The sequence below is a fragment of the Oryx dammah genome, unplaced genomic scaffold (genome assembly GCF_014754425.2).
Source record: "Oryx dammah isolate SB20612 unplaced genomic scaffold, SCBI_Odam_1.1 HiC_scaffold_24, whole genome shotgun sequence".
Lineage (NCBI taxonomy): Eukaryota > Metazoa > Chordata > Mammalia > Artiodactyla > Bovidae > Oryx > Oryx dammah.
The window spans coordinates 47,336,811-47,363,583 of record NW_024070208.1 but is presented as its reverse complement, the minus strand read 5'-3'; the positions used below and the strand labels follow the sequence as shown (position 1 = coordinate 47,363,583).

The 26,773-nt window shown below is 37.3% G+C and overlaps 1 protein-coding gene across 2 annotated transcripts; it reads left to right on the top strand.

Moving 5' to 3' along the window:
- Positions 1–78: 78 nt before the first annotated feature.
- DIS3 (DIS3 homolog, exosome endoribonuclease and 3'-5' exoribonuclease) lies at positions 79–24,261 on the top strand. Of its 2 annotated transcripts, XM_040266862.1 has the most exons (21): positions 79–464; positions 1,070–1,227; positions 3,437–3,630; positions 4,054–4,127; positions 7,677–7,844; positions 8,592–8,756; positions 9,944–10,057; positions 10,180–10,317; positions 10,881–11,027; positions 11,407–11,523; positions 11,784–11,885; positions 13,454–13,518; positions 13,607–13,691; positions 15,160–15,287; positions 17,702–17,788; positions 20,001–20,157; positions 21,685–21,899; positions 22,010–22,178; positions 22,312–22,470; positions 23,181–23,303; positions 23,954–24,261. In XM_040266862.1, exons 1-21 carry the CDS (start codon positions 237–239, stop codon positions 24,035–24,037), a joined length of 2,877 nt encoding a protein of 958 aa, XP_040122796.1. In that variant the 5' UTR covers positions 79–236; the 3' UTR covers positions 24,038–24,261. The 2 variants fall into 2 exon arrangements, with proteins under 2 accessions (XP_040122796.1, XP_040122797.1); XM_040266863.1 differs by lacking the exons at positions 79–464; positions 1,070–1,227 and adding an exon at positions 1,258–1,449.
- Positions 24,262–26,773: the final 2,512 nt, after the last annotated feature.

The following is a 26,773-nucleotide window of genomic DNA, read 5'->3' as shown; positions in this document are numbered from 1 at the left end:
GGACGGAAAGGGCTCTGGGCTCCGCCCATCTGCCCGCTTTCGCCCAATCCTCACAGACCTTAGAAGGCCAGCCAACTGCAGTCTCGAAGTTTTTCCGCGAGAGGGGGTCACTAATATCCCGGAGGAGGAAGGAGCGAACTTCTGGTTAAAGTGTGGTTGTGCAACAGGGCTCCGAGCGTGACACTTTCCGCCGGAAGAGCTCTAAAGCGGGTCGGGATTTCGAGCAGGGAGGCGAGATGCTCAAGTCCAAGACTTTCTTGAAAAAGACGCGGGCGGGTGGCGTGATGAAGATTGTGCGCGAGCACTACCTGCGGGATGACATAGGCTGCGGTGCGTCGGGGTGCGCTGCGTGCGACGGAGCGCACGAGGGACCTGTCCTCGAGCTGCAACCCCTGGACCGGGCCAGCAGCCTCTGCCCGCAGCCACACTACTTGCTGCCGGACACCAACGTGCTGCTCCACCAGGTGCGCCGGTAGGCCGGCGGAGCCGCGGCACCGCTGTCCCACCAGGAGAAAGGGAGGCAGGGACACTGAGACCCTAGGAGGAGCGTCTTGGGCAGCATTACGTACTCAGGGAGAGGCAACCCCACCGGGACCCATGCCTCCTGCCCCCAGGCCGAGGTTCTTTTTCCTTGTACTGTTTTTTTTTTTTTTTTTAAACCTTTACTTTTTTGAGTTCTTGGAGTTATAAGAATTTTAGATCCGTCAACTTTCTAACTCCTGCTGTCTCTTCTGCCTTAGATTTTAATGTCTGGAGGCCGGGGACCTGGGCTTCTGTGGCCTCCTGCCTGCGACCCTCAGGCAGCTTGTAAGTCCCTACGAGCGAAAACCATGTGGGCCAGCGTATTTCTTTATTAATGATTAATTTCTCAAAGTTTTGTAACTAGTTTGTTTTCACGTGTTCTTCTTTAATCGACCTGCAGGGTTTTCTGCTGCAAAATAGCTCCTTAGTTTAATGTACAGGTAGTATTAAAAAAAAAAAAAAAAACCGGCAGAGTTTTAGGTTCAACAGAAGCAATTTATAAATGAACACGGGAAAAAAAATAACTATTTATTTATTTACTTAAAAGATTGATGTCCTTGAGGACCCTGCCATCAGGAATGTCATCGTGCTACAAACAGTTCTCCAAGAAGTGAGAAATAGGAGTGCTCCGGTATACAAACGAATCCGAGATATGACTAATAACCAGGAGAAGCATTTCTACACATTTACTAATGAACACCATAGGTAGGGGGGAAATTACCTCAGTTATCAAGAAACTAGAATTAGCTAAATTGGGGGGTGAAAGTTCCTGGCTGTCATCTGTGACATTGTTGGAAGATACACTGTTAAGTTTCATACTTCTGGGAGTAATGTTTGATTCTTACACAGTTTACAGACCTTGCTAAGGTCACATAGGCATCGATTGGGTCAAAGCCAGAACCAAAGTTTCCTGATTCCTAGAATGTGGTAGGTCCTTTAATTTCCAAAATGTGTTCATTTTGAATTGGTTTTAGCATGAGTTGAGAAGTAGGATTTTGGAAGGTGAGATTTGCCTAGGTTTTTGATATACCATATTATATGAATAACCAACATAAGTTAATTAAATATAGGAGTTTATGAAAGAGAGCTTTAAAAATATAAAGCAGGTATATTCTTAATGGGCTCTTAAAAGTTACACTAATACCTTATTACTGATCACATTGAAGACAGTAAGGTTAAGAAATATAATTCGTTTCAGATTTAAGATGTTTGTTTCAACTTAATGTGTGATCTTAGAAAATATGGTATTGTCTATTTTACATTGGGCTTCCTGGGTGGTTCAGTGGGCAAGAATCCTCCTGCCAATGCAGGAGATGTGAGTTCCATCCTTAGGTTGGGAAGATCCCTTGGAGGAGGAAATGACAACCTGCTCCAGTATTTTGCCTAAAAAATCCTATGGACAGAGGAACCTGGCAGGCTAGTCCATGGAGTTGCAAAGAGTCAGACACGACTGATGGACTGAACGTGCATTTCTTGTATTACATAAATAATTTATAACGAATCCAGTTTACTTTTATTAATCAGGATTTCTCAACATTGCCATTATTGACATATTGGACTGGGTAATTTTTTGTTATGGAAAGGCTGTGTGAGACACTGGAGGGTGATTAGCAGCATTCCTGGCCTATACTCACTAGATGCCAGTAGCAAACACCCTCCACCCCCCACCTATCCCCTGAGCTGTAACAACCTAGAATGTCTTCAGATGTTTTGAAATGTCCTCCAGTGGGGAGGATATTAGGGGCAGTATCACCGCAGATATTGAGAACTGTTGGGTTAGACAGTGGATTGGATAATGAAATCCCATGGGCATATACAACTTTAAAAATATTTAATATCTCAAATTTCTTTCTTATATCCCACACTTAAATATTATTTATGTAAAGAATATCAGTTAAGCACTTCAAGACTTCTTGTTTCTATCTCCTCCTTAAAATCCAAAAACAGGAACTGTTTTTCAGCACTCAGAGACCTAGTTTCTGTAGAGCATGACCATCAGATTTTTAATCCAAAGTTAACACTTTTGTTGGCTAAAGTGCAGTGAATAGAGCTTAGCAGTACTGGGGTTGACAGGAAGAATTAGGACATTCAGGCATGCTAAAACCAATTCAGAAATTTATGACCATGTCTTTGATAATTTTAAAAGCATTAGCAGGTATGTCTAATTTATATTAAAGCAGGTTTGTTTATATTAATTATGAAACTCTAAAATTGAATCTTTAACCTTTAAGAAGTAGGTAGAAGTTATTGTGCTGAATTTTGTAATTGTTCTTAAATTTGGCTTTGAAGAACAGATTTAAAGAAATAAGTATACTGACATTTGATAGCTCAGAGTTGGTGGACTTAGAAGGAATATGCAGTCATATCTGGGTCTTGTCTTTCATTCTCCTGATGGCCCTTGTCATGTATTGCGAGTTTATCATGGATAATTTACAGGCATTATGTATTTAATAACTGCATTAATCATATGATCACAAGTCATCTAATCATACAATTGGTAGCTTTTAGGAATTTCTGTTAATCTACAGTTTGAATGAAATCTCATTATCAGACCTGTAAAATATTAGTATAGGTTTTTTTTCAACAAACTGACTTTTTTTAATGTCCCAACCTATAGTATAAATTCTGATCTTGAGTTTTTCTTTTGGTGAGATGAATTTGTTTTAGCCTTTTTATTATTCCATTATTAATATGATTTTCTTCTTTCCAAGCAAATTGTTGTCTTAAAAACATCAGTATTTTATTTATTTCCTCTGTGAGGTATAAATGTGAATACATTGAGGGGAAAAGATGTACTGTTGACTTTTAAGTTCAGTGATCATTAAGCATTTATGTCCAAAGACTTTTTATGTGTGTTTGATTCTGTTGATTTCCATTTCTTATCTTTCTCTTTTCCCCTTTTCATTACACTTAGAGAAACTTACGTAGAACAATTACAGGGAGAAAATTCTAATGACAGGAATGATAGAGCCATCCGAGTAGCTGCAAAATGGTACAATGAACATTTGAAGGATATGTCAGCAGAGAATCAGCTGCAAGTTATCTTCATAACCAATGACAGGAAAAACAAAGAGAAAGCCATAGAAGAAGGGATACCAGCATTCACTTGTAAGTCTCCATGTAACCAGACTGTTAGTTCATGTTTGCAAATGCATGCAGAAATTATCATCAGGCCCATGGTCAGATGTTCATTTGACTATTTGGTATTTTCATGGTCGTATATAGCTTAATGTGATATTTTTGTGTTTTTTTTTTTTTTATTTTTCAACATTGCTAAGCTAAGCGAGTTGTGCCACCAGTGGCTGTTAATTTTCCCTGTCAACATTTGGAATGGGCTTAGCAATAAAAGTTCATAGACACACTTGATCAGTGACACTGCCTCTTGGGCTTGACTACCTCAACAGAGAGGCTCCCTCCCCCCCAAAAAATTGACATGTGTACTGTCACAAATAAGATAACCCATGTTCTTTTGAATCTAAGGGGGATAAAAAACACATTTAAATTTATTGAGAACAAAAACTTATTTTTCAGGTGAAGAATATATAAAAAGCCTAACTGCTAACCCTGAACTCATAGATCGTCTTGCTTGTTTGTCTGAAGAAGGGGTATGTTTGAATTTGCTTTATTTTGTTTTTGAGAAGTGAAAGATTAACATAGCCACTTTCGGATGTTAAGCTTATAATTACCAGATTTAGAAATTGGAACATCAGTGGGCAAGCTGGAATTGAAATAGGAGTTGGGTGATAAACAACACGAATGGCTGCAATAGGCTTTTGATCAAAATGCCATCCCTAAAGTCTTGACTTCTACAATACCATTGTTCACTGATACATCCTCAGCAACCCAAGTAGGGCCTAGCACAAGGTGGCACTATTTGTGATTAATCAGTGAAGGAATTCATGGCTTGCTTGTGATAAGGAGTAGGTATTTGACAAACAAACAGGTGGTGGGCACTGGAGAGAGGGTATCCAGCTATAGTGTTAATTCCATAGGAGGGGGGGCTCATGAGAAGTAGGACAGGAAGGGAAGGGGCCAGATAGTGAGGACTCAGGAATTTATTCTGTTAGTAATTTTTAAACTATCATATAAAGGTCTCCCTAAAGGGCTGCTACTAAGAGAAGTTACCACATAGGATTCCGGGCTCCCTACCTTATACTCTTAGGCTGAACACATTAAAGGTTGATGAGAGTGTGGCTAGGAGGAATGGAGAACAATCAGAAATGTTACTTATTTGTAAAACCACTCTACTCTAATCTGGATTTATAAGATGATACATTGTATCTCAGCGAGATTAGAGGCAGAGGCCCGGAGTAGAGGGTCACTGCAGCAGTGGATGTGAGAGGGAATCCTTAACCTTGTTTCCTTGAATGTGAAGTGTGTTTGGCAATAACGATGTCATAGCATTGTTAGGGTCGGGTGGTGATAATGTTAAGTCACTAAGTCATGTCCAACTCTTTGTGACTCCATGGACTACAGCACTTTAGGCTCCTCTGTCCTTCACTATCTCCCAGAGTTTGCTCAGGTAATAGTAGTGTTAATAAAATTCTTATCTCAGTGCCTGGCACATAATTATGGTAAATGTAAATGGTAGATACTGTTAGGTTTTATATAATAGTATATTATATGTGCATCCAATCTTTACAGTGTTTTTTTCTCTGCCTGTTTTCAACCAGCTACTTCACAAAACTAAATAGAAGTGAAAAAATAAAAGCTGGACTTTATTTTCAGAATACAGGTAATAGGATTATCCTATCTAATATATATGCACTAGTTGCATCAGCTGTTTAAATTTAATTCAGTTTACAATTCAGTTTCCCAGTTGTGTTCACCTTTCAAGTGTCCAAGAGCCCCTTGTGCCTAGTGACTACCATATTAGAGATCACAGGAACACTTCCTTTATCACAGAGTTGATTTAGATAGCACTAAATGAGGTGGATAGGTCTAAACGAAGAAACAGGAAGTAATCCAACATTGATAATTCACAGTATTTGACTATGTACTATGATAGAGTAGAGTAAATGTAGGATATAGTGAAACTGCAGTCAGTTGTTATAGTACGTGTGTGTGTTCCCCAAAGTCACTGTGCCATGTAAAATGTTATATAATGAAAACTACAGAGCTTGGGCTTCCTTGGTGGCTCAGATGGTAAAGCGTCTGCCTATAAGCAGGAGATCCAGGTTCGATCCCTGGGTCAGGAAGAGCCCCTGGAGAAGGAAATAGCAACCCACTCCAGTACTCTTGCCTGGAAAATCCCATGGACTGAGGAGCCTGGTAGGCTGCAGTCCATGGGGGTCGCGAAGAATCGGACACGACTGAATAACTTCATTTTCACTTTCACTGTCACAGAGCTTAAGGGAAAATGTGATTAGGGACACACGCAGAAACTTCCTGACGCAGTGGAAAGAGGGTTATCTCAATTTGAACAGAAAGTTGTTAAACCAGATGAAGATGGTGTGGCTAATAAAACATGGTAATCTGAAGTAACCATTAGGTGTTTGAGGCGCGCGCGTGTGTGTGTGTGTGTGTTTTGTGGATTCAGCTTGGTTCAGCTGAATGCAGTTCTCTCCTCTCACCTGGTAGTTTTCTAATTTACCAGTTGCATTGGAACACATTTGTGTTTTCAGAACAAGCATGATAGGAGAGCTAACCATATTTAGCCAAGGCATCTAACCCAGATTTGAAATGTCACGGCTTCCTGATAAAATTGTATCTAAGTTGAGATGGGAAGGATGTTAAAGCAAATTCCTTTGAGACAGAGACATTTTAGCTGTGTTGTATGTTAAAGGAGTTAATGACTAGGGGAAGAGCATTTCATGTGGAAGGAATAGCAAGTTAAAAGGCTCTGAGGTTAGAATAAGTTGACAAGATTGAGAAATCCCTAAAAGTGTGGATGGGATGATGTGAGCAAGGGAGAAAAATGTTAGGAATGAAGTCAGAAATGTAGGCAGGGACCAGATCATGTAAGGATGTAGTAAGTCATGGAAAAAAATTGGATTTTAGTCCATGAGTACTGGACAGCTATTGAGCATAATAATATACCTATTTCCCTGTTCTAAGGAGACTAGGTTAGAAGCCGGGGCCTCCACTTAGATGGATATTTTAGTATCCCTGGGAGACAAGACAGAAAATTGGATCATGGTAGCAGAAGTTAAGGTAGTGAGAAGTCAGATGTTGTGTGTATTTCATTGATATAAATATTTTGTTGATTTTAGGATTTGGTGATAGATGGGACTGTGAGGGTACAATTAGTTAATCAGTTAATTATTTTAATAGGCCATATCATTAATCTGTTTAATAGGTCATGTTCATGATAGGTTTAATAAGTCCATATTTATTTTTAGTTCATGTTTATATGATGGTGAGGATGTTATTGTACAGGGGTGAATTTGATTCCAGAGAGAGAATAACAAAGTTCTTGAGTAGAGGAGAGGAAGTGGTAGATAGATACTCATAGGTGAGCAGATTCAGCATGGAGCGGAGTCTCTATTGATTGCTTCCAATTCTCATTGTGGAGGTGGAGGTCCCTTATCTGAGAATGAGGAAGGAGGACAAGGAACTTGGAGAGTTAAGCAGAAGAGAAAGTATAAAATGATCTCCTTAGAAGATGGGAAATTTAGGAAGTGTAGACGTCTAAAGGAGCCAAGCAGTTAGATTATTGGATGTTGGAAGTCTCAGAGGATCCTGGAAGGTATTGCGGTGGATCTACAGTAGGTCCCAGGCTACCTCTGTCTAACTGCCTTAGCTGTTTAAAATAATCTAAGTAAAAATAGCTTTTCTTGTGCTTTCAGGAACCACGGTCTTCTCATACACTTGAGGTTTCCTATTACCCTTTATATACTTCTGCCTGCTCACTTGATCACATAGCTACACACCTTCATTCGAGAAGGCCTGGACGGGGTTGGAGGGGTACATAGAGTTTTTTCTCCGGTGGCTGATACCAAAATGTAATGAAATGGAAATGTTTGTGTATGCTGCCTTAAGAATAAAAAGCATTTTTTTTCTTACTGTGCTATGTTCTTTTAAATTCATAAGAGTTGTATATACTGTAACGTGGATGGTTGTTTTAAATAATACCTGATAGTGATAATAGTTGTATATGGAGCATACCAAAGACTCACATACTAAGTATATCTCTTGGTTTGCTTATTTCACAGAATGAAATAGAAAGTGGAAAAACAATATTTTCAGAGCATCTTCCATTAAGTAAGCTACAACAGGGCATCAAATCTGGCACATACATTCAAGGGACATTTCGAGCCAGCAGGGAAAATTACTTAGAAGCTACAGTATGGGTCCATGGCGATGACGAAGACAATAAAGAGGCAAGTGTGTACATGAGTTCGTTTCACACTAAGATATTTTCTGTTCATTTTTTTCTTTCGTGTTTCAGATTTTTGTACAAGAATTTAAATTTGCTTTATCCTCCTAGTTTGTGAGCTTGAAGTAAGTTATGTGAGAGGTCACAGATGATAGAATTAATCATTTTTTCAGGAAACTGCTTATTGAAGAAAAGAACTTTCTATTAACCCCTTTTAAGAGAATACAAATATAATCAATCAAAAACAAACCCCACTATGGTGCCTCTATTTTCTGCATTATGATCTATTATGGGAAATACCATTTACCTAATGTATAATTGCTCCAGAGGGCTTCCCACACTTTAAAGCAAACAGCAGTCATTTTGAGGTGCTGACTATTTGCCAAGTACTTGTCTTAGTGCTTTGAATGCTGCATTTCATTTAATTTTCAACTCTGCCTATAAAAGTGGGCACTCTTTTGTTTTACCAATCAGGACCCTGAGATTTAGAGAGATTAAAAATTCTGGTATTAATGTAAGAGTTATATGGAACACATGAACACAACTCGTATTTTCTGACATTGTTTTTTCTATTTGATACTGAGAAATTTAGAGGGCAGAGCAAAGGGACACTATGAAGGAAGAAAAAATATAAAGGAAGGGAAATAGACATAGAGACATCAGAATATATCTCAACTTCTCTAGGGCAACCTTCCCATTATTATACTGCCTTTGAAAATATCTGGGCATGTGTTCTTTGCTGTTCACACAGATAATCTTACAAGGACTTAAAAATTTAAACCGAGCTATTCATGAAGATATTGTGGCTGTGGAGCTTCTTCCCAAGCATCAGTGGGTAGCACCATCTTCTGTGGTTTTACAAGATGAAGGTCAAAATGAAGATGATATAGAGAAAGAAGAGGAGAGAGAACGCATTGTATGAAATCAAACAGGTTTTATTTTTTGTCTGTGTCACTTTGATTAATTTGTTAATGTATTAGCTTCGGAGAAAATTAAATGAAACAATTTTGGAGAAAGTTAAATGAAACAGGTTTCATTGCTTTCAGATTTATGGAATAAAATTATAGTTCCGTAGGTTTAATGTATGTCATATACACAGTTGATTTCTTTTCCTCTAAGTTAGTCTTTTAAATTAATGTCTTACTTTGCTCAAATAAACACGTTGAAATACAAAATACAAAAAGACTTAACTTGAGTATGAAACTTGAACTCTGACATTCAGTTATATGATCTAGCTGAATTAAGTTTAAGTAAATAAAATTTTCTTTTTTTCTCTTTTACAGATTTAAAATTTTCCAAAATGCTTTTATGCAATGTTTAAAATCCCCTCAGCATAATAGATGTACTTCTAGGCCCTTAAAAATAGGTCTGTTTAATAATTCCTTCTCTGTTACCATATTTATTATGATGAGAATCCTTTCTGTTGTTTTTTATGACCTAAAGTCTACCTGATAGGTATTTTTCCATTTTAGAATTATAAGAATTATACAAGTAGTTGGAATTCACAGAACATTAGTAGTTCTTCTCTTTGTATGAATTATAATCACTACTTTGGAGTCTTACTATAACATTATCTTTACAAGGTCCAGGCCCTAGGAGAGTATTAGAGGTGAAATACCATAGGGTTCTTTTGCTATTTCTAGTAAGAACTATTATTTATTTGGGTTTATATTTTGAATAAGACAAGCATTTAAAGATACATCTCTTTTTTTTTTAAATGAATTAATAAGTACCACTCTGCTCATTACTGGAAACTACTGAAATCCTATTAATTACCAGACCTGTGCATGAGCGTGTGCGTCTGTATATGTCAGTAAATCCTCACATTAAAACTGAAGAGTTGGGTTCTCACATATTTATTCAGTTTTCTCTTTTTGTTTTGTTTTTTTCTTTTTTGGTAGTGCTTTATTATAGAACTATTTTTGTGGTTTTGTTTGGCATGCTCTTGCTAGAATCTTGAAGCATCAAAATTCTATAGTTTTATGTCATAATTTACTGCCTGAAAAAGTATTAGTATCTGTATTCTAATTTTGAAGGGAAATTGTCTCATTACCCTTACAGAACAGATAACTGAAGGTTTTTACTTTTGTTTTTACATCTCAGCTTAAGACTGCTGTAAATGAAAAAATGTTAAAGCCTACAGGTAGAGTTGTTGGGATAATAAAAAGGAATTGGAGACCATATTGTGGCATGCTTTCCAAGTCTGATATTAAGGAGGTGAGTAAAGAGCATGTTGCTATGTAATGGAAAATGATGTACATTGAACAAAATTTAGAGCCCTCACCTTGCCCCCATCCCCAGCCTTTTGTGTGTAAATTCTTTTTCCTAATGTTCTCTAGTCAAGAAGACATCTCTTTACTCCTGCTGATAAGAGAATCCCTAGAATTCGGATAGAAACCAGACAGGCCTCTACATTAGAAGGACGGAGAATTATTGTTGCTGTTGATGGTTGGCCGAGAAATTCCAGATATCCAAATGTAAGCTTGAAATAATAATTTTATGTTAGACTATTTAACTAAAACTTTAGGAATAAAGTTGCTTCTTTTACTAAAAATAGAATCTGTCTTTATATAAAATGCATGCTGAAATTTAGGAGTATTAAGTAGTACATCCAATCTGAAAATTAATCCTAGGAAATTCCAATGTAAATCACTTGGTTAATTTTACTCAGACTTCCTAACAAGTAATTTTTGGTGACAGTGACTACAAAATTAGTGTTTGAGACCTAAGTAGATTCTAGTAAACAAATTTTGAAGCTAAGATATTTGAAGTAACTTTTAAACTTGAGAGATAATAGGAACTAAACAGAGACCTTGTTTTGTGAGAACTGAACTCTCAGAAAGTCTCCACCATAAATCACTTGAGAAGTCTTGTCATTTTTAGCTTTAATTTACCTAATGATCATTTTTAAGAATTGTGGAGAAAATTTAGAAATACTAAAGTGGTAATGGAAAACGTTCAACCATTTAGTGTGATAATAGAATATAAGTTAATAAACAGCTGTAAAATACACCGGTCTTATAATACTCTTTGGTTTTAGGGACACTTTGTGAAAAATTTAGGTGAAGTTGGAGACAAAGAGACTGAAACAGAAGTTTTGTTACTTGAGCATGATGTTCCCCATCAGGCTTTCTCACAGGCTGTTCTCAGCTTTCTACCAAAGATGCCCTGGAGCATCACTGAGAAGGTATGTTGCAAAGAATTCCTCGTGAGTTTGTGGATTACTGTATCTGAGCTACTAGTTTTATTTGGTTTCTGTATGTGTCTTTTAAAAACCATGTAGAAACCTTATCCCCCTCCTCCCTTGCATTTAGTTTGCTACAGAATGCTTAGGTTTTCACGAAAATCATTTACATTACTAAAAGACACACTTTTCTAGGGGACAGACACTGGCTGATATCACATTTTCCAAAGGCAAGGGCTTCACAAATTATAAATCATGAAGTGCTGTTATCACTGAGAATATAAAGCTACTTTTTATTATAATTATTGTTGATTTTATAGAGCTGTGTTACCTCTGTACCACCAAAATTGTTTTCTATTTTTCAATAATATGGCATTTTTAGGACATGAAAAACCGAGAAGACTTGAGACATCTGTGCGTCTGTAGTGTGGACCCCCCAGGATGTACTGATATAGATGACGCTCTCCATTGTAGAGAACTTGAAAATGGAAATTTGGAGGTATTTGTAATTACGATGACATTCTATTCAAAAATAGTTCTGGTCTTGAATTAATTTTCTTTTGACCCATTGTAGAATTTGTGAATTATTCATGTCAGGTAGAATCTGTTGTAGCTGCAGAGACTCATGGGCATGAAAAAGCTGAAATGGTAACTGTGACTGGCGAATTCTTTTCCTTTTAGCTGAATTTCTTCTCATTAGAATTCCTTTAGTTCATTTACCCAGTTAAGCATGTTGACATCCTTTTTATCTTTTTTAAGGTTGGTGTTCATATTGCTGATGTTAGCCATTTTATTAGGCCAGGAAATGCTTTGGATCAAGAGTCAGCTAGAAGGGGAACAACTGTTTATCTTTGTGAAAAGGTAAATGTGTTAAAGTGGAATTTTGATACATCTTTTCTATCATCTGTTTTATTCTTAATAAAGTCATCTGAGGTGTTTCCTGAGGAAGGGAGAGCCTCAGTATTTAGCGAAATATGAGTAATCACTTTGTTAATTGTGTAGTTTGTCATAATCATGGGCACTTTTGGATTCCGAAACAGTGTGGAATAGTATATGAATTAGCTAAAGGACATTCATAGAGTAAGGCGATCTTCAGTTCAGGTCAGTTCAGTTCAGTTCAGTCACTCAGTCGTGTCCGACTCTTTGTGACCCCGTGAATCGCAGCACGCCAGGCCTCCCTGTCCATCACCAATGCCCGGAGTTCACTCAGACTCACGTCCATTGAGTCAGTGATGCCATCCAGCCATCTCATCCTCTGTCGTCCCCTTCTCCTCCTGCCCCCAATCCCTCCCAGCATCAGAGTCTTTTCCAATGAGTCAGCTCTTCGCATGAGGTGGCCAAAGTACTGGAGTTTCAGCTTTAGCATCATTCCTTCCAAAGAAATCCCAGGGCTGATCTCCTTCAGAATGGCGACCTTAAATCAGTGAAAATATTGCAGTGTTTTTTGTTACTTAGCCACATAACAAGTAGATGCAGTTGATATGAGTTGTTGTGAAGTGTCAATTTGTCTTTGAGTAATTAATATATTTTCCATTTTTTTTTATATATAGTTAAGTCATGAGTCTGCTCTGTCACAATTACTATTTCTTCTTCATAAGTGTGCTCCCAGAAACTTACAGAGAAAAATTGTGAGAGTAGAAGGGAAAGTCAGGCTTAATTAACTGTCAGAGTTCTTCTGTGTACCTTTTTTCCATAAGAATTCATTGTTTCTCTTTTTTAAGGATGTTGACAACACCATGCAGTTTGTGTGAAGCATTGGAGGAGGGTCCCGTTGTAGCGTTATTAGGGCTTGTGTCTGCTATCTAGTACAAACGTTTTGTACAGAGCAGAGATTTCAAACTTTCAGGGCACAGCTAGGTGGGTAGTGTAGAAAACTTACCACTGACATGATATCCAGTTTTCTTCCATTGCTTTTTTTTTTTTTTTTAAGCCACTCAGTCATGTCCGACTCTTTGCAACCCCACGGGCTATACAGTCCATGGAATTATCTAGGCCAGAATACTGGAGTGGGTAGCCTTTCCCTTCTCCAGGGGATCTTCCCAACCCAGGGATTGAATCCAGGTCTCCCGTATTGCAGGCGGATTCTTTACCAGCTGAGCCACCAGGGAAGCCCAAGAATACTGGTGGGTAGCCTATCCCTTCTCCAGGGGATCTTCCCAACCCAGGAATTGAACCAGGGTCTCCTGCATTGCAGGCAGATTCTTTACCAACTGAGCTATCAGGGAAGCCTGTTGCTTCCCTCTTGTAAAAATTGTCTGTAGCTACTTCTCTAGAAATAGACTTGTTTTTTAATTTCACATTGTCTCAATTCTATTTATAGAGGGCTTCCCCCACCCCGCTTAGAACATCAATGTTATTTGAGAATAGAACCTCAAATAAATGTATGGATATAGCTCAGTAATCTGCTACTCTTATTTTATCTGTTTCAGAGGATTGACATGGTTCCAGAGTTGCTTAGCTCTAACTTATGTTCCCTGAGATCTAACGTTGACAGGTATTTATGCACGCTTCTTCATAAAAACGTGGTATTTACTACTTTAACTGATTCCCATTAACAAATACTGTCTTACTTTTGTCCATAGGTTGGCATTTTCATGTATTTGGGAAATGACTCACAATGCTGAAATCTTAAAAACGAGGTTTACCAAAAGTGTCATTAATTCTAAGGTTGGTTTCATGTTTAATATTTCATGTTGCACATCTTTTTTACTTTTAACAATGTTCTAGATTGTTTTTTAAAAGTTAGGTGTATTAAAAAGAAGTTTTCCCCCAGTATTGCCACTAAATCTTGTTGTTTTCAGTTATCTGCTTAATTTTTGATGTTATCTAGAAATGAGATTATGTGGCAGTTTTTCTGTCATCAGAAACTTAGAAAGCCTGTATGCTTAGGTGACCAAGTAGATTCTTTTGGCCCTGATGTAGGAACTCTAGTATTTGAAGTTATCCCAATTTATAACTGTTAGTATTTTAAAAGATGGTGTGTAAACCATCTTCTTGCTCCTCACATTTTTTCACTGAAATGATATAAGCCACAGTTGAATTCTAGTAGAACTAGTCTGAAATTGATGTTCAAACAGAATGGAGCCAGATTACATTTCTCACTCCTTTTCTTCTTTTGTATCTTTCATCCGATTTCTTTATGTTCTCATTTTGCTCTGACTCTTCCTCTGTTGTCTGCGAAACCCTCTTTTTCCAGTTATCTATTTTCTAAGTTTACCTTCTTTTTCTCTTCCTTTAACATCTTTCTTTTCTGATTAGCTAGTGGTTGGAAATAAAGCTTAGTGTGAAACTGACAAGGAGTCGTGTGAATGATTTAAATTTTCCTAGATTTGTATTTTTAAATAAGGTGAGTTTATAATTCTCCCAAAGTTGGTTAGTGTAGCAAAATTTTATATGAAAAAAACTTAGTAAACATGTAACATAAAACATTTTTAGACAAGGAACTCTTAGCTCCTAGTAGATAAGTTGGTTCTCCCAAGAATCTATCCTGATCTGCATCACCTAACTCTATTTTACTATTCCTGATTTTTACTCATAAAACAATTTTTTTTTAAAAAAGGCTAAAAAATGGCATTTTTCCATGAGGAGGGAAATATAGGAGCAGAGCAGAAAGCTGTTTGTTTATTCGGATTGTACTGGAAATTAATCTTTTCTACTATGATTTTCTAATTCTTAGATTAAATACTTAATTTGGGGTATTTAGTAGATTTCCTATAAAACATGATGTCTCGATTCTTACGGTTTTATTATTTGCTGTGTGTAAGGAAGTACTGGTCATCTGGAAATGATTTCACTTTACAGTCATTATCAAAGAATAATCTAACCTTCCTTTTATCTTATTTTAACTTTTCCTAAGTATTTATGCATTAAAAGAAAAATGAAATAAATGAGAATTTAGCAATTCTACCATTCAATTTTGTTTTAATGTAAGTTTGCTTATGTTGTGTAATGCATCAGATAAGAGTTAATGAACCAGAAATCATCAGTGTGGAATATAAATATTATAACTAGGAATCTCTTTTGTTATTGATTTTAGTTTTTCTGAAATCATGGATATTTTATAGTGGAAACATAAATTTTCAAAAGTAAACCAGATTTTTAAGCATTTGTATTAATATATGGTTTCTTTTTTTAGGCTTCCCTTACATATGCTGAAGCTCAGATGAGAATTGATTCAGCAGCCATGAACGATAATATTACTACTAGTCTCCGTGGACTAAATAAACTAGCTAAAATTTTGAAAAAAAGAAGAATTGAAAAAGGGTACATTTCAAAGATATTAAGATTTATTTCAATTCTCCTATCCTGCTGTTAATGATAACTTGTGAACTCTTTATGAAGTGTTTATCTTGGTCAATGATGAATTATTTAATAGACTGAGTAGGGACTCTTAAATAGATACATTCTATTTCTTCTAGCTACCTATTTAAATATTAGCAACTTGATTCTGGACTGATGTTTGTTCCAGAGTTCTGTTATGTTGAAGACCTTGATATGTCTGAATTAAAGATCTTGAAGAAATTGTAGGAAGGGAAGATCTTCTTGAGACTTTTCTATGGCTTGTTCCTGATTTTAACTAGAAATGAATTTCAAGACTGAACATTTTTTCTCAGATGTTTCAATAAAGATAAATGAAGTCCTTCTTGCACTTAGAGTTGGAAGAGATTTTTAGAGCATGTTTAGTCCAACATCTTCAGTTTTTATTACATTGAAGCAGTCTTACCAAAGATCTGATCACTAGTGGCAGATTCACATCTTTTAGCTGTTATCTCATGGCATTTGCCTGACTGCAAAGGAGTTTTAAGGAATATCCACATACCCAAATCTGATGAAGTAGTCAGAAGAAATTTGATTCTTGAAAAACATAATCAACTGTCAGAGTAAAGCAAGTACTTGAGCCTTTCATATGTTGGTCTCTGGATGCCCATGCCCATCCAAAGTGGAGTCACAAGTGGTTACTGAAAGTGGTTTTGTTGGGTAGTGCAAACTCTAGATCTCTGCTGTTTTCATAAGATGTGCCTATTAAAGCGAAAATTAAAGAAGATTAAAAATTCAGTTCCTGAGTCACACTAGCCATATTCCAAGTGCTTAGGAGCCACATGGTAGGCTGGTGGCTACCATATTGGATAGGGTGGATTGAGACCATTTTCATCCCTGCAGGATGTTCCATTGACAGTAGTGTTCTAGGTATTTATGCTGAGCCACCCCTACCTAACTCTACTCATATTTCAGTTTTCTGGGAATTTTCTTATGATCCAAAATAGTAAACTTGAAACTGATTTGAAAAGAAATTGAAAGGATAATTGGATGCAGTAAAACCCAGTGAAAACTTTATTGCTCAAATTTGTCATTAAGACATAAATAAGATGACTATTATTCATTTATTGAAGGTTTACAGTGTGCCAGGTATCAGAAGGTTTCTTGTAAAAGCAAAGTGAATAAAACCAATTGAAACTATTTTGACAGTTTTAAAATAAGAGATGTTGATGTGTATCTATAATGTAGATTGTGATTAGGGCAGAAAAGCTATTTAATTTGAAAAACACACTGTACTTCTAGTTTTGAAAGTAGATACTCATCTACTGGTAAAACCTATCATTGAGTCTTGTCAGTCTTAGGGTGAATAGAGAAAGCAATCAGTTAAAAAAAGATGGTTATCTTTCACCTTCTGAAAGGATATGTTTTATCTTAAATTATATCTGTCATATGTCTATCTGAAAGGATAAGAGTTATGTTTTAAATGTTCTGTGAAGAAATAATCAAAATATGATTAGTGTACCTTGCTCTTTAGGTTAAGCTGTATTAATTAACACATTAATTCTAGTGTAGAACCTTGTTGTATTGCTCAAGTTATTTGTCATGGAAAGAAAGGCATATTTGTCAGATTCCCTCTCTAGTATTCCTTCTATAGTTCTTGCAGTAAAGGTGAGTCAGGGAAAAAAGGACTTGGAATCCCACTTGCCCCAAACTCATCTTTTCCCCTTCTTTGTGATTGTCCGAAGTCACCCCGCCTCAGTAAAATTCTTAGTTTCTGGTTGATTTGGAACTGGCTGGATGCAGATAGGTTCATGATGTGTAGAACCACATTATGCTTGCCTTGTGGGAAGAAGAACTTGCCAAATCTTTAAATGAGCTGTGCATGTAAAGCACTTAGCCTGGTATATTATCTGACACGTAGTACTCAGATGCTAATAGCCATCAGTATCTGTAACGTGAGTTGTGGTTTATCAGTCTCCTCATTGGCTGGTTGAGTGTATGTGGAAGATACTTTTGAACTGAGGATCTTTTGGTACTAATTTGCCCAGGGCAGCTTCCCTTTTACCTCTTTCCACCATGCCTCACCCTTCCTGTAGTAAACAAAATATAACTGTTGCATTCTTTATGAAACTTATCAAACCCTCTCATTTTGGGTACAGAAGACATTCTTTATCCTGAGAAACACAGGGACTCATTTTGTTGTATTGCTGTTGTCCTGCCTTTTAAAATTGATTTTAGAACTGTAAACTATTAGACCATCTGTGAAAATATAAAGGAACATAAAAGTTAGCAGGTGGTTATAAAGCTTTCAAAAGAGAACCTGTCACATACTTGCTTTAATCATTTCTGTTTTAAGAGTAACTTCCAGAGTTATATCTGTTACTGCTCACATAACTGATTCACCTCCTTATTTTATTTAGGGCTTTGACTCTTTCTTCTCCAGAAGTTCGATTCCACATGGACAGTGAAACTCATGATCCTATAGATCTGCAGACCAAGGAACTCAGGTTTGCAATTTTTTTTGATGAGTAGTTGATAAGATTATTATTTTAATATAATATCTAGTGTATATATTAATAAAACATTTGTACCCCCAAATATGTACTTTAGTGGAGTTATGATTTCTGTAGAGAAAAATAAATATGATTTTACTTTCTAGTCTCATCTAAAACTCAAATACCTTATTTGTATTATAAAAGAAAACTTGCCAGCTTTATTTGTTTTAATGTGTGGTGTATTAGAACTTGACTAGTAATAGTTATGGTAAGTAAAAGAGGATTGCCCTCATTAATTTCTTAGGTATTTAATAGAGAATAATAGGGAATATACTGTGATAGGACAGACCTAGGCCAAAACCCTGGAATCTGGAGTCACACTGCCTCAATTTGGATCCCATTTCTGCCAGTGACTCCAGACAAATTATTTGACCTCTTTACACTTCAATTTATTTTTAAGTAAAATAGAATTGGTAGTGGTACACACTCATAGGGTGTTGTGAAGAATAGTCAGAGGTTAAGCCTTGTTATTGTTTTATTGATTTGGATTAAGGTTTAGGAGGCAAGGGCTTCTCTGGTGGCTCGAACGGTGAAAAATCTGCCTGCAGTGCAGGAGACCTGGGTTCAATCCCTGAGGCAAGGCTGATTTTGATTAAGTCAGAGTTAGGCCTCTTTCCATACCTTTTATATAAGGTGATTCTGAAATTAAGCATGCATTTACACTTTTCTAGCAGATGACCAAGGATTAAAAACGGGATTATACTCAAGTTTGTTAGTTGGGACCAGTGTATGCTTTACAGCTTTAGAGCTACAATTTAAAAATACCTTTGAGTGAACTATGCAAATAAGTGTAGTATTAGTAGAAACAGTACACCCACGACCAAGGGCTCTTTTGAGGAAAATCTTGAATCTTGTTTTACCAAAGTAGAACATCAACCATTTCTTCTTACCAAGAATAAAAATCACATTTCTAAGAGATTGTCTCCATAGTTTTAAAGACATGTTTGGAGGTCTTCCTAATTAAAAAAAAAAAAAATTAACATACTTCAGGAGTCTTGTCAAGAAGTTATGTTGTTAAAGAAGGAAACATGAGTGACAGATTAATAATGCATGTTCAGTAACTTGGGAGAAAGCACTATTAAGCAGAACACAGGGGCTTACCTGGTGATCTAGTGGTTAAGAATCTGCCTGCCAATTCTGGGGGCATGGGTTTGATCCCTGGTCTAGGAAGAAGATTCCACATGCCTTGGATAAACTAAGCCCATGTTCCACAACTGCTGAAGCCTGCTCACCCTAGAGCCTATACTCTGCAATAAGAGAAGATACCACAACAAGAAGCTTGTGCACCACAAAAAAAAGTAACCCCTGCTCATTGCAGCTAGAGAAAACCTGCTCACGGCAATGAAGACCTAGTACAGCCAAGCAAATAAATAAAATTATTAAAAAAAGAAAAAACAGATTACTTAGTAATATTTTGTATATACAAATCATTTACTGTGTTTGATGAAAAACAGTATCAAATTAGTTAAGAGTTTTGAAGTCAAGTCATAATGGGCCCAGATCCTGTTACACTAGTAATTCTGACCATTAGTGAGAGATTAATGTTACACATCTTTAGTTTTCTTACCTACAAAATAGGACTAGTACCTATATTCATATGTATATACATATATGTATATGTATGTATATACATGCACACATACCACAATGTAAACAGCACTTATAGCACAATGCCTGGGACATAATAAGCACCCAAAATAACTATTTTAAATATCTTTTCATTTGTGGAATTTGTTGGTGAAATTTTCAGTTTTTTTAAAGCCAATATTGATATGACCTAAATAGCTTTTAATTCTTAGAAAACTGTATTTCTGTAGATACAGAATTAAATAAAAATCTCTTTGGACTCAGTGTGAAAAGGTGAAAATGCTTATGATTTAGATTTTACATGTTACTAGAGTTAGTAAAGCTTCTGTTTTTTAATGCCGCTTGTAAAATACCCTTTAGCATAAGATTTACTCATGCAGTAGGTGAATTGTAAGAGATTGTTAGCATAGTAACTGAAAAATGAAAGGGATGTTTAGTTCTTAAAAATACTCATGTGTATACACACGTGAATGTTTGCATAGGAATTTTCATTATCTCATTAACAGGAAAGGTAACTTATGAATGATATATAGAAGTCTCATTCTTTTTCCTTATTTAATGTCTTTTCATTTGGCAGGGAAACAAATTCCATGGTGGAAGAATTTATGTTACTTGCCAATATCTCTGTTGCAAAAAAAATTCATGAAGAATTTTCTGAGCATGCTCTGCTTCGAAAACATCCTGCTCCTCCTCCATCAAATTACGAAATTCTTGTTAAGGCAGCTAAATCCAAGGTATGGTTCCACAGCTAGAAACATTATCTGTATTCATATTGTGATGTAGTGTTTGCACTGAAAAATCTAAAGTCACAGTTCCATAAAAGTTTTGTTTCCTCATGCAAAAATGTGCCAGTAATTCTTTTCATTAAAGAAGTCATCTAACTTGGGTATGGTCATCTCTTCACACAGTGAAATCATTTGCCCTATACTAAAGCCAGATGTTCCAGGCTACGTTATTTATAATATCCTGAACATATTAAACTTTTCCATGTCTCTGTGCTTTTACACATTTTCTTCATGCTTGTGTTACTTCATGTCTCTTCTGAACTGCCGACCTTTTAAGACTTAGTTGTTTTTTTTTTCCTCTTTATCTTCAACTCGCTTCAGTCCTCTTTATTTCACATCCCTAAGAAAGAAGTCCATTTTTGCAAACATGGAAAAAAAGAAGAAACATAAAAAGGGGAACCCATTTTCTCAGCCCCTTATACCCCCTGCCTCTGGTTAGTAGACTTTTATTTAGACATGATTACCCCTGCTTTTGGGGTGACTATGGCTTACATTGGTTTTCTTTGGATCACTTGCTCAGGCCACATCTTTCCTGTCCAGAAGAGAGAGAAGAAAAGGGTGTTGGATCTCAGAGCATTATTCTAACAGGAGGATGCTGGTTTCTCATTTTTCAGACCTTTATGGTGGGCTGGCTTTTATTATATCCATCAACATTATCAGCTTCTCTTCTCCTCCAAGGCTTACTCTGTAAATTGGAGAATTTTCTCTTATTGTCCTGTTTCTGTCTGTGACCTGGGTGGAGGAAGGAAGGTTTATGTATTTTTGCCTCATCTTGCAAAGTAGAATAGGCAGTTAACTGCTGTATCATCAGGTTGAGCTGTAGTCACCAATACTCTGGCCTTTACTTCTATATCGAATGGAGGAAAAGGATCCGTAGAGAAAATCCCAATATGTGGAAATAGAACCAGATCTGCTTTGACATTTCTCCACCCCAACAAAGATTAGGCGAGAACAGCTGGACTTTGAGAGGCAGTACTACTGCCCCCACTATTCGTTCCCCCTAGAAACTTCTTGAGAATGTTGGTTCTTCAGCACCTTCAAATGAATTCAGGAAAATTTAAGGTTTGATATTACACAAAATCACTATGACTTTTACTAAATTTATTTTCAGTTCTCCTAGGTAAGGCTAAAAGGCATAAACACTTATTACCTGGTCAAAAGACACCATACTTTTCTAGCCTGATCAGTTACATTTTGAAGACATGGCTGGTAATGATTTTTAAATGTTTAATTTGATCCCTTTTTCCTATTCTTTGGGCTTTTCTGGTGGCTCATATGGTAAAGAATCTGCCTGCAGTGCAGGACCAGGTTTGATCCGTGGGTCAGAAAAATCCTGTGGAGAAGGGAATGACTACCCACTCCAGTATTCTTGCTGGAGAATTCCATGGACAGAGGAACCTGGCAGGCTACAGTCCATGGGGTCCCAAAGACTTGGACACCACCAAGGGACTAACAGTTTTCTCTGTTTATTCACAGAATTTGGAAATTAAAACTGATACAGCCAAGGCTTTAGCTGACTCTTTGGACCGGGCGGATTCACCTATTTTCCCATATCTAAACACCCTGTTAAGAATATTAGCAACTCGCTGTATGATGCAAGCTGTGTACTTCTGCTCTGGAATGGACAATGATTTTCATCACTATGGCTTAGCATCCCCAATATACACACATTTTACTTCACCCATCCGAAGGTACATTTTCTCCTTAACAAATGAGAGATAGAAAATACTTTATTTCAAATTGTAAAAGGATATTTAAATGCTAACATGGCACGATTCTTGTTTTTTCTTCATGTGTCTAGATACGCAGACATCATTGTTCATCGGTTGTTGGCCGTGGCTATTGGAGCTGACTGTACTTATCCAGAGTTGACCGACAAACACAAGCTTGCAGATTTATGTAAAAATCTCAATTTCCGGCACAAAATGGCTCAGTACGCTCAGCGTGCCTCTGTGGCTTTTCATACCCAGGTATTTGCCTTCTGTCACTAATGTTAGCAGAAATGAAGTTTTGTTCACTTTTAATTTGATTGCATAATTTTTTTTTTGTTAACTTCAAAATACTTTAAGGTAATCCTTAATAAGGTTGTCTGCTCTTTTACAGTTATTTTTCAAAAGCAAAGGAATAGTAAGTGAAGAAGCTTATATTCTATTTGTAAGGAAGAATGCTATTGTGGTATTAATTCCAAAGTATGGTTTAGAAGGTACAGTGTTTTTTGAAGAAAAGGACAAACCAAAGCCACGGCTTATATATGATGATGAGGTACAGTATTTCTGATGGTTTTATTTTGGGGTTTTTCTTTTGGTGGGAGTGGGAACACTTTGTCTTCAGTAGGTTGCAAGTGGTACCTCTAACTGGTAAAATTATTTTTGTACCCTACAGAATTTTATGCCTACTAAGCTTAGCGTTTTACTCACAGTTTCTCACCTTAGTATATGTTCTCATATACAAAAGTTATTAATTTCTTTCTACTCTATAAAGTTTTCCCTTCTAAGGAAGACTTGAATTATGCTTTGTTCCTGGTGGACAAATGGATTAAAGTCAAGGAATAAATGGCTGTGGATAGCTCCAAGAAGGGAATTTTATCATCCAGTTCCCAGTGTGTTTTACCTGACACACTCCCTACTTCCCTGACCTTAGTAGAAGTACAAAACAAATTCTGCCTAATTACCTGTGTGCTCCTGTACAAGACCAACAATTTGCTAGTTAAAGGGTTGAGAATCCTGCAATTAATGAATAATATATTGGTACCACAGAGTGAAAGGGAGAAGTTTGCACATAAACAGGCCATTTGTATGTGAGGGTGTTAGATTAGTGGTTTTGGTTTTGTTGAACAACTAGGTGCTTATTAAATATTGAGGTTATTTTTAAACTTAAATGTTTAAATTAATTTGGAAGATAAATTATAAAGAATGAGAACCAAGCTTCAAGTGGAAAAAACAATTAAAAATAGTAAAATGTGTTTTGTTTAGATACCATCACTTAAAATAGAAGATACAGTATTTCATGTATTTGATAAAGTTAAAGTGAAAATCATGTTAGACTCATCCAATCTTCAGCATCAGAAAATCCGAATGTCCCTGGTAGAACCACAGGTAAGACCAGACTTATGCTGTTCATGTTGTGGTGGAATAAACAGTACATATTTTGTGAAAGAGAGTGGTACAGTCCTGAGTTATTTCTGTTTAGTTATAGAATCTTCAAAGTAGTGTGCAGGACAGGTATCTACAGAGGAAATCCTATTTTCTCACTGATTTCTGCAGGCTGTGGGAACCCAGGCATCTGGGCTGCTTCTGAGCTCCTTGGTTCCACAAATGGAATCCTGAGATCTGCCTAGTTCTTCTTTTTACCAGTTTTGAAATCGGCACTTTTGAAAAGCAGTTTAAAGGGTGATTCACCCTAAGACATTGGATCTTAACCTTGGTTCTGCTCCCAACACACCTGAGGCCTCTAATGCTGACAGTAGAGAAACTGAGTGTGTTACGGCTAAACACACCCTTTCCAAATGACAGGCGTCTGTCTGTTGAGATCGTGTCTGCCTGTTACATTCTGAACCACTATTCCTTTGCGTGTGATATACATACATACGTACATTGTATGGAAGACTACTGTTTCCCCTTCCCCCCACCGTCCCTCCATCGTTTTGAACTTCAGGGTGTCAGTGAAGAAGAGGAAGATTAGATTGAGGTTTCTTCTTCATGTTACGCTTTTACTCACCTGTTTTTCCCATTTTGCCTTACTTTAGATACCGGGAATAAGCGTTTCTGCTGACACTTCAAACATGGACATTAATGAACCAGAGAGAAAGAAGAAGAAGCTTCAAAAATAGCTACAGTCAACGACAACAAAAAACTTCAAGGATTGGTTTCCTTTAAAACAAAAAGAATCTTGAGAGAACACTTGTAAACCTAAGAAGTGTGTGATATAGTTTGTTACTTCTAAGTACATTTTAATAATTTTTAAAATTTGCATTTTTATTGAAGCGTTGAGTGTGTCTGTCCCATCATACTGCTTCCTTTCAGGATTAAAGAGCTATTTATGCAGAAAAACTCAGTTGAATAACCATCACTTAGATCGTGACAGGACAGCAACTGAGGGGTCTGTGGCGATCACCGAAAGGGAACACTCACCTGCTCGCTGAAGAGGAGATGAGTTTTGCAGAATTTGATTATCTACTATTGACAGAAAAAAACTAATTTTCCTATGGTGAAAATGTAACATTTTTAGAAGCAAGGAACAATCTAAGTCTTGAAAGCTGTCACTGTATGGGATGGCAATTTTTAGATTTCAAGACAGTGAAGTCAAGAGCTGTCAGGGAATTCAGCATTTAATTTCCTCTGCCATCTTTAATTGACCTCATATTAGGGTGCCCCAGGTGGCACAGTAGTAAAGAATCTGCCTGCCAGTGCAGGAGACTCAAGAGACGTGGGCTCAGTCCCCAGGTTGGAAAAATCCCCCTGGAGGAGGAAATGGCAACCCACGCCAGTGTTCTTGCCTGGAAAATCCCATGGACAGAGGAGCCTGGTGGGCTGCAGTCAGTGGAGCGGGGGTTGGAGGGGAAGGGTCACAATGAGTCAAACATGCCTGAGCAACTTGTACACACATGGCCACAACTTATCTTGTATTCCTTTACTATTAAAAACCTGCAGTTTATTAGTGGTCCATAAACAGATGTGCCTGTTTGGGAAACTGGTGAAGGAAGGTAAAGTAGAATATTTTGATCTGACTGGGAAGTTATTTTTTTAAATACCAGATAAGTGTGATCATCATCCTTGACCTTCCGCTCAGATATCTCCCTGAAAATAACACATTAGGGTTCAAAGAAAGCTTAGAGATGGCACTTTAAATGTCACAGCATGTTAACTTATAAAAAGGGAGTAATTAATGGCTTTTAAATTGCATGTATATATATCAGATTATGTAGGGAAGGAGGGGTTGTATGAGGTGTTGACTGAAATGTTGCTGTTTGGTGTGCCAGTGACAACTGCTTTGTCAACCACAAAGATTATTAATGATAAAGTCAGTATTTTCAAAAATATTTTGGGATAGAGATACCCTAAAACATTTTACTTTGCTCATTCAGTTTCCAAAGTACTGACAGTGTACCAGGCTTGTCACCAGTCAAGCAAACGATCTCTGCCTTGAAGGAGCTTGGAGGGGATTGGGTGAGACTAGCACACACACCAGCAGGTGTAGTGAGTGGGAGCAATTACAAGATGTACTGTCATCCAGGCACTCAGTAATTGTAAACACATTATTGACCCAGGGATTTCTGCAGAAACGACCGCCTGTGGCCAGCAATATGTTATGTAAGTGAATATTGAAACAGTCCAGGTACCAAAAGATGTATTAATATATCTCTGGTCAATAAGTTGATAAAATGGTTGTTCCCATTTCCTGGGACTGAGGAAAACATCCATACAGTGCGGCAGAACTTGCTTCCGTCAGAGGAAAAGCCACGAGTGAACTAAGCCCTAGAGTGCCAGTCAGCAAGCCTTGTCCATAAAAGGGCAGTCGTGTCAGCCTCCACCAGCCAGGGGGTTTGTGTCACTCTACCCTTCTGCTCTTGCAGAGAGAAAGCAGCCATGGGCTGCTTTCTGTTGATGTAAACAAATGAGCATGGCTACCTTCCAACCTTATTTACACATGGGGAAATTTAAATTTCATAATTTTCATGTGTTTAACAGAACTGATTTCCACGCCCAACCGTTCAAAGATTCTTTGCCCATGGGCCGTGACCTCCCTATGGTTGAGGAAAAGGGAGGTTTCAAGTTAAAACAAGGCTACACTGACCTCATATCTCTTTCCAGATTTCTTTTCTTGTGCCTCTTTTATGAGGAAGGCCTAATTCAGGCTCTAGTCCCTATTGAGTAGCTCAAAATGACCAGAAACCTTATTTTCACCCTTGAAGCCCTTGAATCTAAGATGCTTCAAATGCCATTTCTTATGGTAACAACATAAATATTTCATTTAAAAGGCCCTGTTGGATAAAGACTATTATCCCCATGTAACAAACAGGTGAGAGGTTGATAGAGTTTTACGGCCTATTTCGGGGAATAAGTGACAGAGGAGGGACTTGAATTCAAGTTATAATCACAACTACATTTTTTCTTGCCTTGTGCTATTAAAAAAGCACAACCAAGGAAGTCCTACTCCTGGGATCTAGAATTCCTCTTACGTATGATTGTTTTAAGTTTCCATGACCCCCTGGAGAAAGGAATGGCAGCCCACTTCAGTATTCTTGCCTGGGAAATCACATTGACGGGAGCCTGGCAGGCTACAGTCCGTGTGGTTGCAGAGTCCCACAGGACTGAGCAACACACGTTAAAGCCTGTGACTGAGGACTCGACTTCCTCACGCACTAATCAGCAGTGGAACTAGTGGCTGATGGCTTTAATGGTTAGTGTACTGAGGGGAGGATAAGGCAGGTACACAGCAGGAAATAAGCCCTGCAGGCTGGCAGGAAGTTTACAAGGTGCACAAAAGGAAGGGAGGATGTGGCACGATGAGAGGATGTCTTTATTTCCTAGGGCTACATGTGAATTATTCTTCCTTAAATGAGACA

Coding starts and splice junctions, on each gene's coding strand:
- DIS3 (XM_040266862.1), top strand. CDS start 237: ATGCTCAAGTCCAAGACTTTCTTGAAAAAGACGCGGGCGGGTGGCGTG. Junction 13,692..15,159: donor AAAGTGTCATTAATTCTAAG/GTTGGTTTCATG, acceptor TTCTTTTTTTAG/GCTTCCCTTACATATGCTGA. Junction 23,304..23,953: donor TGTCCCTGGTAGAACCACAG/GTAAGACCAGAC, acceptor GCCTTACTTTAG/ATACCGGGAATAAGCGTTTC.